Source organism: Biomphalaria glabrata, chromosome 1 (assembly GCF_947242115.1).
Source record: "Biomphalaria glabrata chromosome 1, xgBioGlab47.1, whole genome shotgun sequence".
In the NCBI taxonomy this organism is placed as follows: domain Eukaryota; kingdom Metazoa; phylum Mollusca; class Gastropoda; family Planorbidae; genus Biomphalaria; species Biomphalaria glabrata.
In genome coordinates this window covers 74,723,543-74,737,724 of record NC_074711.1, presented here as the reverse complement: position 1 = coordinate 74,737,724, position 14,182 = coordinate 74,723,543, and the positions used below count along the sequence as shown (strand labels likewise).

The window sequence follows — 14,182 nt, the reverse complement described above, 5'->3', positions numbered from 1 at the left end:
ATATTACTTATTTATTATTAGTACAAAGCGACAAGCCAGGAACGTTCCGTGACTGAATCCGTCTATGACTGTCTAAACATCGATTTGTATATTGCAAGTGTTCTGATTCTCTTCCCTTATTACTAATTACTTTCCACCTCCAGCTTAGCAGAAATGATTATTATCTTGTTTGTTAATTCATGCAAAATGTTTCTTCTGAATCAATAGTTACGTTTTTCAACCTTAAAAGGCGAAATCTTTTATACAAAACAATTACAATACAATATGTAATTAGTGAAAGGCCAATGGTACAGTCCCTACAGTGGTTGAGGCGGATGAACCCCTTAACGTGATGGGCTAGGGTATATATACGCTCGTCCAGGGCCCCGCGCTCTGCTAAGGCCGACTCCGCCTATGCTATCGCATCTTAGTCGCATCTTACTCAACCTGGTTCATGTATTACACCAGACGACACACACACTCCCCATAACAACCATTGTGAATGGTTTCATCAAGTATCAGTTTTCACATATTTTAACTTACAATACTAAGTGAACAACAAGCAATAGATGCCATTCAATGTAGTCTTTGAAAAAAAATAGATTTCTAGAAACAGGATAAAATGAAAAAAAAATTGTGTCATCCGAAATTTTTAGAGGTTGCTTGGCGGAAAAAAAAATAAACAATTTGTTTACTCGCCTGCTTATTTTTTGTTCCCATAAGAGTAGAGCGAAAGAAGTGTTTATTAAACTAACTGGCCTCCCACTAAACACTTGAAGGTGAGCTCTCACATAGACAGGGCCAGCTCTAGTCCTCTAGCACGTGCACTATTAACGAAGGCCGACTTCAAAGACGATTTGGGGGGAAAAAGAAAGCTGCTTGACTCGCAGAACGCGGGAAATGAAGCTGGATGTCAGGGTGTTTTTTTTTTCTACCCCGCAGCCCGATTTCCCACAATGACCTTTTTAAATATGAATCAATCCTTCATCCACTTCCGGAAAAAAAATGTTGGGAAAGAAGAGAAATAAACCATGATGGGATCGATGCAGTAGTAATGCTTAGTCTTAGTCACATTTTGATAGACAATAATAATATTATTGCAAAAAGATAATAATAATAATATGAACAGAAAGCTACATAAAATTACAATATTCTCATTTGCAATAGGGCCGAGGGGGTGGGAGGGTAGTGGCTAATAACGTCGCGAAAATCTTCCTGACCCTGAACATTTTTAAGAAGATCTTCATTACTAGTCAGGGGGCTGAACTGCTGCAGACTTGCAATTATCATCAAATCTCTCCGCGATCACTCTTAAGGGAACTTCAATGAATTTTTTATTCCAGCGCCAGAGAATTGGAAACATATTTTACAATAATAATAATGATGATGATGTAAGCTGATAAATGCTTACACCGAATAAAGTTTAATGTCTTGAAGTCATAAAGTCAAGCAACTTACAGACATGGAGATCTCAAACATTGAAGTGCAATTTATTCATTCATTCAAGAAACACGATTGGGTCGTTGCTGTCTGTAGGTCAGTGAAGTCAGAAGTAATGTCTGGGAGTCTCGAGATTACGTCATAACTATTGCGGCTGTCCCCCGGTAGTGAATCAAAGATAAGGTCTTACCAATCCTATTCAAACTATTGAAACAAATGAATTGGGATTTTTAAAAAAATCGACTAACACATGAAGAAACAGGTGAAGCATGTGGCTAACAGTGTCAGCATTAGCTAAGTAGTAGGTAGCATTGACTTAATGGTGGCACCAATGAAGAAATATGTGGACTGCCCGTATGGTAGCACCGAGGAAAAAACTGTTGGACTGTCTATCTGTAAGTACAAATGAAGATCTGTGACGTCAGAAGTAATGTCTGGGAGTCTCGGGTACGTCATAACTAATACGGCAGTCAGGGACAATAAATGATCCGAGATTTAGATGTAAAAAAAAATTTAAAAAAAAGAACTAAAATACCTCTTTCTATGATCATCTGTTTCTATGGCCCACGGGTGCCATGTGACCAACACAACGACCAATCGCCTTTACTTTTCCCCAACTAATGTCAAGTACCCATTAGAGCTGGGTGGACTTAGAGGCGACCTAAAGATCTTTACCAGTATTCGAACCCGGGCCCCTGGTTCGGAAACCAAGCGCTTTACAACTCAGCCACCGCGCCTACAAAAATAAATATTGTCTGCAAAATTTGTATCAAACAGACGAACGAGTTGAAATAAGCTTTGTAAAAATGTATATATACTTTATCTAAATACGTCCGGTATTGACATTTTTTTTATTGCGTATACCGAATACATCAAAAGATTGCTATTTTTATTTTTTTTTAGGTGGGGGGGGGGGGATTTGATCCACGTATGAAAATCTTCAAAACCTCTTAGTGACTTTTTTTTTTTCACATGACTTCCCATTCTTCGAAAAAAAAAAAAAACCCGCAAAATTAAACGAAATCTGGGTATATTTTTTTTGAAAAGGTTAATCCAGCCACTTTTTTATTTTTTTTAAATTTTTGTTGTGTTATCTTTTCTCCTGTCTGGTAAATTGTCAAGTTTCAGGTTTATCGTATAAGCAAAACTTACCAAAAAAAGAGAAGTGAAGAAAAAAATGTCAGAGATTTCAGTCTTGTATCTCTTACAGGCTAGATGTCAAGCTCTCATGCAAACAGGTGAGGGTTTCACTCTTGGCTGAAGTGGTTGCCTAACTGGACTTTTTGCAGTGGTACCCAACCATTTTGGGGCCAATAGGAGGGGGGTATAACAATTTCGAACAAACAAGTGACACCTAACTGAACCATCGGGCCATAGTATGTTAATTATTTTGGACTGTGTGTATAGGTTTTGTGTTGCCTGATAGCACCATCGGGGCGTAGTCTGGTCATCTTTGTTCTTTTGGAATTCAATTACGTAGGCCTTGAACTGATTACATTAGTCTCTTTCTCTTTTTTTGAAACGGAGTAAGTCAACATTTGGTCTCATCCAATTCTTTGCTACACAAATGACTTTGTTTAAAGAAATAACATTTTTGGGGTCATTATTTTAATGGAATGAAATCTGAAGAAAGAATCTTAACCGTTACAGATAATAGTATTACTCTAGAGATTATATTATAAATATATATACATCATTTTTTTTTCTGTGATGTGTCTCTGGGACACATGATGGCCTGGAGTAGGTGTCCTGTGAATGATAATAGGAATAATCAGTTAACGCTTTAATGTCTTAGTTTATCTTGGCATTGGTCATGTAGTAGCTTCTTCACTTTACAAGTCTTGAAGTATCGAAGAACAAGTTCTTTCCCATTTTAAAGGGCTAGAACATGATTTTTTACATAGAATTGTTATATAACAAATATTTTTACAAAGCTTTTATCAACTCATCATGTGTGTATGTCTGTCTGGGTGGAATTTCGAACACGTTATTTCTCTCACTTTCCATTCTAGGATTAAGTTTAATCTTTTGCACAATTATTCATTGCCCCTAACAAAACATGGATTAATCGAAAAAAGGGCTTTATCAATTAGTCATAATTAAGTAAAAATAGTTGTATACTTAGGCAGTACTAGCTAAGGGTAGAAAAGCCTTGTGTGGAGAATTAGGTGGTTGCCTAAAAATTTGAAACTAGCGTACCATAGACCCTTCTATTTTTATAAGCACTTGACTGGCTCAGAGGTTACTAGACAACATTGAGGAGGCTTGAGCCAGTTCAGCCCTCGAGTTAGAACAATTTTTTTTAATTGCTTTTCAAAAGAACAACACAGAAACCTTCTCCCAGACTCCCCCTCCTCCCCACCCTCAACTGGTCCTCACAAGGGATAGGTTCATAGCCCATTGATAAAGCTATAACATGAAACTGTGATTAAAAAAATACAATTGGTAAAAATATTTCAAATCCCACAAATTTAATATTGGTTGTCTAGATCTTTTACAAATCAATTCCATAATTGAATCAAAATAATAGATACAATAACACTTAATATATGCTTTGTTTCTTAGGTATCTTTCTTCTTTTTCTTCTTTTTTTTTTGTATTGCGTTTTTACATGTAAGCAGGGATGTTAAATTGACGAAAATAAAATTGCAAACTAGGAAATCTAACCTATGCTAGTTTGTTTGGGCAGAGTTAATGCGCTTGATGCAGGATTGGATTCACAGCCAATAAACAGCCTTGGGCACCGGGGGGAAATGAGAAAGTCACTTATTCTGTCCCTTGAAGCAGCGCGGGGCGAAAGTGGCGCTCAAGCTAGCGTCAACATTTGAACATCTCTTGTCCGCCTCCCACTAGATACCACTAGGAGGAGGGCAACAGGAGCCACTTGAATGCTAGAGTACTCCCGGAGCCATGATGTTGATGCTGAGGGGCAAAGAAACTCTAGATGCTTAAAACCTCGGTTGCCCTCCCATCAAAACTATGCCGTGTACGCCTCCTTCTTCAGCCTCAAACTCCTGAGTCCTCACCTTCTGTTCTAGACATCCTCCTCTCGTTTTTTTCCCGCCTCCCACCCAGCCTAGCCTTCGAGACATGTCTCTGAGATATTTATTGCACACCGCACACTTGAACACACACACAAATAACTCACTTGAACACACACACAAATAACTCAAATTCATGTTGTAAGTCCACCTGTTCTGCCTGACCGAAGCCAAGAGTCAATGTTCGTCTACAGCGAACTAGATCTGAACACGTCTTTCTACAACATTTGTACTGAGATGAAATATTTCTTACATTCTTGAGGTCCATCTCTGGTCGAATTAGATTCGAAAAACAGCATAACAACCACACAGATTCATAGTCCAATCATATAGATTACTGACATCTAAACATAACCGTACTAGTATATGTTATACAACCTTTGAGTAATGGCTTTTATTTCCATTTTCCTGCGTGTGCTGAATAAGTAGGCCTAGTCAATGTGTGCTAAATGGGACTGAGGTATAGTTATCTAATATACTTTGCAAATGGAAATAAAAGTATATTAGATAATTATATCACTCCCATTTAGCACACATTTACTAGGCCTACTTATTAAGCACATGCAGGCACACACAATTATCAAAAGCGAATATTTTGTGTCTTGCGCTCAATCAACTGGAACATCAAATTATATTTCTAAAATATTTTCATCGTAATTGTCAAGACTTCGAAGATTAAGCATCTTGGATCACTGCCTCACCTCACTAGTCTTGTGATATGCGCTCTGGGCTGTCGTCTCAATTGTCAAGGATTTCGAATCCTGTCCCGGCTACGATGTAAGAACCTTCAATTCTAAAAGAACATCCGCAATATGTAAAACAGAAGAACTATAGTTTACATGATGTTTAGATAATAGTGTACTTATATAGCGGATCTTATATAGTACAGATGTAAATGTCCAAAGACGCAATCAGTCCTTTGAGAGTAATTAAACACGAAGAAGTGAAGGGGGATAATTTCGGAAAATGTCTCAATGAAAGCTTGTTGGACAAGGTAAATGTATTGTTATAACCCTGCCATGCACACCGCCATCCAAGCTAGTGCAGAATGTGCGCACTATCAGAGACCTGACAAGGAAAGATGTCAAGATTAGAAAAATAGAACGCTTTCCGCCCAAGTCAGAGCTGATAAAGAGGCTGTGCTCAAGGCAGATGTTGTCCTACATGTATGTGATGTCCCCATGTAAATAAACATCTATATCTCGTTGAGTTGCCTCCCTTAAGTTACTACAGTATTGATAGACCAATATCTTATGCTCTAATGAGGATAATGTGTAGAATCCCTATTTTAAGATGTCAAACGGAAGCACGACACTAGTGAGTTCTGCGTATACTTGCCTCCCATTTTCTTGTGAGGGAATAGTAAAACAATGAACAGATAACCGCATTCTACGGAAACCTTATATCAATTTATGTTCTTTAAATTAATTAATTCAAGCAGAGAGAGAGACACCTTTTTTATCTACATTTATTCACTAATATATATTTTTACACACAACAATACCAAATAGCACTACTCGGAAAACACAGTTTTTTAACATATATTATTTGTATTATGAGAACAGAAGATTTTTAATAATTCAATTAGTTTCAAAGTGACAGCAATGAGAACAGGAAATGGAAGTAACTGGTTACAAAATGAAGTGATGACAACAGGAAATGGAAGTCAGCAGTTAAATTTAAGTTTGATAATTTATAATCATGTTGCACAAATGTAATTGTGTTACCCCAGCTTCTGGTGCACATTGTGTTTGACAAGAAATCAGGAAGCACCATATTACACTACGGAATAAGCCAACCCACACACCCCAATTCTAGATTAAAATTGTCCCCCTCCCTTTTATCCACCAGTCGGACGGGCCTCAGCTAGTAAGTGCTACAGAAAGTCAGAAGCGTTTTAGTTTTCATGGAAAGAATTCAACAGAAAAAAATGTACACGCCTGAGTGAGGCAAACAATGGAGCTATCAGAGATATCAATGTATGAGTGATGATATGCATCAGACCCTGTGACCTAACACTAGCAGAAATATCAATGTATGAGTTATGATATGCATCAGACCCTGTGACTTAACACCACCAGAGATATCAATGTATGAGTTATGATATGCAGCAGACCCTGTGACCTAACACCACCAGAGATATCAATGTATGAGTTATGATATGCATCAGACCCTGTGACCTAACACCACCAGAGATATCAATGTATGAGTTATGATATGTATTAGATCCTGTGACCTAACACCATCAGAGATATCAATGTATGAGTTATGATATGCATCAGACCCTGTGACCTAACACCACCAGAGATATCAATGTATGAGTTGATATGCATCAGACCCTGTGACCTAACACCACCAAAGATATCAATGTATGAGTTATGATATGCATCAGACCCTGTGACCTAACACCACCAGAGATATCAATGTATGAGTTATGATATGCATCAGACCCTGTGACCTAACACCACCAGAGATATCAATGTATGAGTTATGATATGCATCAGACCCTGTGACCTAACACCACCAAAGATATCAATGTATGAGTTATGATATGCATCAGACCCTGTGACCTAAAACCACCAAAGATATCAATGTATGAGTTATGATATGCATCAGATCCTGTGACCTAACACTACCAGAGATATCAATGTATGAGTTATGATATGCATCAGACCCTGTGACCTAACACCACCAGAGATATCAATGTATGAGTTATGATATGTATTAGATCCTGTGACCTAACACCATCAGAGATATCAATGTATGAGTTATGATAAATGCATCAGACCCTGTGACCTAACACCATCAGACCCTGTGACCTAACACCATCAGACCCTGTGACCTAACACCATCAGACCCTGTGACCTAACACCATCAGACCCTGTGACCTAACACCATCAGAGATATCAATGTATGAGTTATGATAAATGCATCAGACTCTGTGACCTAACACCATCAGACCCTGTGACCTAACACCATCAGACCCTGTGACTTAACACCATCAGACCCTGTGACCTAACACCATCAGACCCTGTGACCTAACACCATCAGACCCTGTGACCTAACACCATCAGACCCTGTGACCTAACACCATTCATTAAGTGAGCTACCGTGGAGCACGTGTATGAACTAGCTTCCTTCTTACTGGCTACACGCATGTAGCACTTTGCTCAATGGGGAAAGCAGTTGAGGGGGCGGGGGCGGCATCACTTCCAAACCTATTATTAAAGTCATATCGCATGATTACACGTGCGTATGTGTGGAACAATTCATTGACAGGAAATTTTTAAGCAAATAGATCTTCTAAATAAGACTTTCAAAAATAAGAGGTACTTTTGGATCATTTTTCTTTTTTTTTCGCTTCTTTATGGTAAGATTAAGGCTTTAAATCAAGATGTTAAAGAGATTGAATCTGAATATTTGCTAGGATTGTGAAGTGTTTTCCAACACCAAGAGAGAGTTTTGGTTTTTGCGTTCTGTAACTTTTAGAGAAACAATTTCTGTGATTCTCTTAGTGTAGGATTGAAATAAATTAAATAATATTTAGTTTAGATTCCATTGACAGGTATTAGAAAACTAGAAATCTATCTCTAAAAGTATTCATGCAGTTTGTCGTCCTCAACGTCCAGGACATCATTCCGCGTTCACGGTCTTAATGGAAGCTAGCGCACAGCGGTGCACCGCGTAGAGCAGAGGAAATACACATGAAGAGGTGCAACTTCAATTACGTCAGAATGTGATGCTGCTGTCGCCTTCACAACACACTACCTCATCGACTTCTATGCTCAAGTGTCTCTTGAACATTGATTGTATAGTGGATCTAGATCTACAGTTTTACATTCATAGAACAACTAGCAGTACACAGCGCCTGTCGAGTGGTTCCTGGCTTTATATTGCTTATTATGACCTAAAGGCTGAACACATCCTTTTCTTTTTTTTTTTTTTAATTTAAAAATTTTAATAAACGTGCCAGGTTTTAACGGTCAACCTAACATACTTTTTTAGACTTGGAATTAGTGTATTTGTCACAATGAAATTTCACAGCCCGCTCTCTCTTTCTCTCTCTCTCTCTTTTGTTCTCTGGAACCCCCATTTTGGTTTTGTTTAACCTGCGCATCGTAATTACTCAGCAATAGACTTTTGACTTGATTTGGAAAGACCACCTTCATACACGCTCTCATATTTTGGGCCTATTAATTCTAGTATCACTTTTACTTATCAGCTTCCCCCCCCCCCCCCAGCAAAAAGTTAGTTCTTCGTATACTCAATACCTTTTCTTCTCTTCTGAATTCTCACTCAGTCTATAATATATTTTAACCGTCCCCCCCCCCCACTTTTTTAAAAGTTTTTTTTTCCCCAACCTTTAATCTTACAGCAAGCAATGTTCTGTATTAGACAACGCGAACATTTCTTCCTACCACCAGTTTCATGCCTAGAGAAAAAAAAAAATTTCCGAAAGTCCCAATTGAATGCCACATGACAATCGATCTAGATCGAAATGACAATAGATCTTTTTAATGCTATTAGGATTAGTTATTTTTTTTTTGTAGTCAGCATCTAAAGGGATCCTCCGATTAATGGCCACACACTTTTCAGATTTTGAGTCTATATATATCTATGATTATTTTAAACATTTTATTCATAGCCTTTAATCTTAAGAAAAAGAATCTAAACATAACTTTTTAATGCTTTTAGGATAATATTTGTTCTGTTTTTAAAAGGAAGCGGAAATGAGGTAAGGCATATTTCAAATAAGTAGACTAGGAAAAATGAAAAAAAAATGCTTTATAAATAGAATGCGGCCTTGTGGGGAAAATAAAATACAAAGGTTTGAAAGAGTTATTGGCTTTTCGCATATTGCGGTGGTCAGGCTGCGAATCTGTCAACACCGGTTCTTAGCACCTAGGAAGTAAAAGGAATGTGTACGAAGTTTCATGCGAAACAATACGACAGTTTAAGAGAGATCTTGATTTATTGATTTATTACGTATGTATAGCAGATTATGTCATGAAAGCAAAAGAAAAAATATTGCAAAAGTCTTTAGTACAATCTTTTTGTTTAATCTAATGGTATATATTGGCATGGTTACACGTGTAAATATTCAACATGTGTACCAACATTCACGCTTCACAATAGTAAAATTATACTATTGAAAATAACGCGCTTAAAGTTGAAGGTCACAGTCAGAGGTCTCTGTTCAACAAAGTCGGCTAATTCTCTTGTCATTGTATACTTTCTAAAACATTGAGGATTTTAACGAAAAACCAAACTTCTTAAAGGGAGATAAATTGAACCTCAATTTTTACAACTAAATTAAAAAAACAAATGAGCTACAATTTAGAAAATTTAATTTTGTTGTGATGAAACAAACAACAACAACATGTATTTCAACATTTCCTTCATTCTGTACACCGAATATACCAAAAAGTTAGCGTGTAATAGACTTTCCACAGTGGACCAAAACCTTTAGTAGGAGTTTCATTAAAACTGACTTTCATTAAAACTGACCAGAAAATCAATCCACACTATCCATGTGAATGAGAACCCAAAGTAATAATCGCTTGTATCGTTAAGGTTCCTCACCACGATAGTTCAATTCCAATAAACCTTGTTTATACTTATGTATTAACCCAGAGCGAATCACACACAATCGAAGATACTCAAACGAAGTAGCGATGAGACATCTCTGGATCTCTCTCCATTCTAAAGTCACTTCTGTGACGTGATCCTTTTATTGAAACGTGCTTCCTGTGTACAGGTTCCATTCTAAAGTCACTTCTGTGACGTGATCCTTTTATTGAAACGTGCTTCCTGTGTACAGGTTCCATTCTAAAGTCACTTCTGTGACGTGATCCTTTTATTGAAACTTGCTTCCTGTGTACAGGTTCCATTCTAAAGTCACTTCTATGACGTGATCCTTTTATTGAAACTTGCTTCCTGTGTACAGGTTCCATTCTAAAGTCAGTTCTGTGACGTGATCCTTTTATTGAAACGTGCTTCCTATGTACAGGTTCCATTCTAAAGTCACTTTTATGACGTGATTCTTTTATTGAAACTTGCTTTCTGTGTACAGGTTTCATTCTGGAGTCACTTCTGTGACGTGATCCTTTTATTGAAACTTGCTTCCTGTGTACAGGTTCCATTCTGAAGTCACTTCTGTGACGTGATCCTTTTATTGAAACGTGCTTCCTGTGTACAGGTTCCATTCTAAAGTCACTTCTATGACGTGATCCTTTTATTGAAACTTGCTTCCTGTGTACAGGTTCCATTCTGAAGTCACTTCTGTGACGTGATCCTTTTATTGAAACGTGCTTCCTGTGTACAGGTTCCATTCTAAAGTCACTTCTATGACGTGATCCTTTTATTAAAACGTGCTTCCTATGTACAGGTTCCATTCTGGAGTCACTTCTATGACGTGATCCTTTTATTAAAACGTGCTTCCTGTGTACAGGTTCCATTCTAAAGTCACTTCTATGACGTGATCCTTTTATTAAAACGTGCTTCCTGTGTACAGGTTCCATTCTGGAGTCACTTCTATGACGTGATCCTTTTATTGAAACGTGCTTCCTGTGTACAGGTTCCATTCTAAAGTCACTTCTATGACGTGATCATTTTATTGAAACGTGCTTCCTGTGTACAGGTTCCATTCTAAAGTCACTTCTATGACGTGATCATTTTATTGAAACGTGCTTCCTGTGTACAGGTTCCATTCTAAAGTCACTTCTATGACGTGATCCTTTTATTGAAACGTGCTTACGTGTGTACAGGTTCCATTCTGGAGTCACTTCTATGACGTGATCCTTTTATTGAAACGTGCTTCCTGTGTACAGGTTCCATTCTGGAGTCACTTCTATGACGTGATCCTTTTATTGAAACGTGCTTCCTATGTACAGGTTCCATTCTGGAGTCACTTCTATGACGTGATCCTTTTATTGAAACTTGCTTCCTGTGTACAGGTTCCATTCTAAAGTCACTTCTATGACGTGATCCTTTTATTGAAACGTGCTTCCTGTGTACAGGTTCCATTCTGGAGTCACTTCTATGACGTGATCCTTTTATTGAAACGTGCTTTCTGTGTACAGGTTCCATTCTGGAGTCACTTCTATGACGTGATCCTTTTATTGAAACTTGCTTCCTGTGTACAGGTTTCCGTTCTGGATGTGTACACAGTTTCGTGCCATCTCCCATTTCTTTAAGTCTTGATGTTTTGTCTGTTGGACACTAAACACTAGCAGAATTAACTGTTAAACACAAGGTCAAAACAGTCAAACACACCTTCCCGCCCCCCCCTCCCCCTCTACTAATATTTCTTCTACGCGAAAGATGTAGCGGGATGGCGAATTTACGCGCTCGCACAGGACCCTCTCACTCATTCTCCTCCCCACCCCTCATCCCTGTTTTCTTCTTTTCTTCTTTTCTCTCCTCAGACAAATCTCTCAGAGTGAGTACGATGTCGCACGAAGGAACGGATTAGTTTGTCTTGCAGTGAGTAATTTCAGTGCCTAAGCTTCTTATTGCTTGCACGTGCAAAGCGTCGACTGTGTTCTCCTGTCGAGACGGGAAGATACAACTCGCTTTTAGTTATGTTCTGGACGCGGGGGCCCTGGGGGGGGATGTAGGGCTTTAACACTTATTGATAACCGCACGTGCTAAGTGCCTCCTACTTACCAAGATTTTGCGCGGTGTGAGTAGCTTTTTTCTCATCAAAGGATGTGATAGTGTTTCATAAGATACGATTAGGCTTGACAAAATTGGACATTCCTTGCGCCATGTTGACTTGTGGAATAGAAGTTCCACAGTACCATCAGGATTATTTCCCTTTCTTACGATTTGTCGCGTTCTTTCCCTGCATGTCACGCTTATTCATCTGTTGATGTTTTAATATTTCATTAAAAAAAAAACTGGACACTTTAAGAAAACTGTTCTATTTTATGCAGAATTTATTTTGATGTAATTTTAAATTGATCTAAAGGAAAAATAAGGAGCAGAAGCATAGATCTAAAGTTCTATGACACAGTGTAGATCTAATGTTCTGTGTGTAAACAAGCAACAAATATATTTCTAACTTGTTTATACAATTCTCGGATTCGTGCGCTGTGTTATGATTTGTATATTCTGAAGGTCAAGGTTTCTCCAGTGACCAGTGAGTGATGGTCTTAAATTGTCGTCAGGAGTTGGATTCGGTCAGTAAGGAGCAAGCGTATCGTTCAGGTAAATGGACTTTAAGAAAATAAAATGTATTTCTGTTATCTTAGGGAAACATACGGATTAACTAACGTCGAACTAAGCTACATAAGTCTTGTAAGTCTTACTTAATGATAGCAATAGGTCAATTAATAATTCAACAAAAATATAATTACAATTTCTAAACAATCTTTAAGTTGTACAGTTATAAATCAAACAAATAGAAGGATCCCTAAAAATACAAAAGGAAAACAAACTCGCGATTTGTTAATTTATTTTTCTTTTAAATTTTAATTCAGTCAATATTTGAAATGTTCCAGTGCCAAAATAAGCTAGTTGAAACATATTCTATAAAAGTTACATACATGAATAAAGTTGATCACCAGCCTCCTTCATTTGTCGCGTCCTCTGCCTGCAAGTAAAACTTTTTGATCTTTTGTTTTAATATTTCATTTAAAAAAAACAACTTGATTGCAAACTGTAGGTTCAATAGTTCAAAACTAAAGACGCATTGAGCAGTGGAATGAGCAGAAAAAGGATCGGACGTGTCCAGAATTATGTGTCGCGGAAATCACACGTGTCTACCCTCTTAGTTTAGCCTTGATTATATGCTGCGTGAGTCAACTGACACAATTAATTTTGTTTTAAATGGATTACTAGTAAAATCATAAAATTAATTTTGTTTTAAACAGATCTCTTGTAAAACTTTTACTAAGTGATTTCATTAGCCAACAGCTTAGAGATACACATTTTAAGGATTTGAATGTGTACACACAAAACTGCTGTATCTATTGGACATTTTCATACCTGGTGGATGATCTATTAAATAGCAAACCTTTGTGGTGTCTCCGGTGTGCAAACTAAGGGCAGTGTAGATACACTTTTGTAATAATGTGTATGCACATTTTGTAGCTCTTCTGTTTGTGACTTTTATTTAGTTGGCAAGTTGAAAGTTCAATCGAGCGTCCTTGACATTGTTTAGTTTTTCGTGGACCCCCCCCCCCCCCCCCCGAGTGTATCTGACTAGAGCCAAATGACATGTCTTAAGTTTCAAAATGAGATGTGCTAATGTCGCTGCCAGGACCTCTACATATAAACTTGGTATGAAATCAATGTTTTCGTTGATAGAGCTGTATTCTTATTGAGGACGTTTAACAAGTCACGTAGATGTTATAGGAACCTTTTTTCCATAGGCTAAGACGAATTCTTATAAGTTCTCTTTCTTCACTGGTACCAACTAGCATAGCGGACCCTACGGGTTGCCCGAATCAGCCATGAAAACCAATAACTTAGTGTAGTTAAGTCTTAAATTGACATGCACGACTAATACATATGTACGTAATTATCTTATCCTTGAAAGGAACTTGTGTAAGTTATAAGATTCTTACTCCAAACTCGTGAAACTTTGGTTGTAAATTATACAGATTTACCATACGATTTCATTTTAAACGCAGCTTTCATTCACAGATATTGTGATGGAAACTTAGTTCTGTGGGATTGAACATTTTCAATGTCTAGCCAAAAGTATATGCTTGCAA

The 14,182-nt window shown here is 37.6% G+C and overlaps 1 protein-coding gene across 5 annotated transcripts in view; it reads left to right on the top strand.

Moving 5' to 3' along the window:
- Window positions 1-14,182, top strand: part of LOC106057202 (twist-related protein-like) — a 39,125-nt gene that overhangs the window by 4,131 nt on the left and 20,812 nt on the right. Inside the window, exons 2-3 of one of the 5 annotated variants that reach the window (XM_056014125.1) lie at window positions 11,888-11,945; window positions 12,582-12,671. The exons of 1 other annotated variant lie outside the window; for it this stretch is intronic. In XM_056014125.1, coding sequence (XP_055870100.1) covers window positions 12,611-12,671 — 61 coding nt within the window. In that variant the 5' untranslated portion in view covers window positions 11,888-11,945; window positions 12,582-12,610. Of the gene's footprint in view, window positions 1-11,877; window positions 12,762-14,182 lie in introns of those variants that run through there. 3 more of the 5 variants (XM_056014144.1, XM_056014122.1, XM_056014136.1) reach the window with 3 other exon arrangements.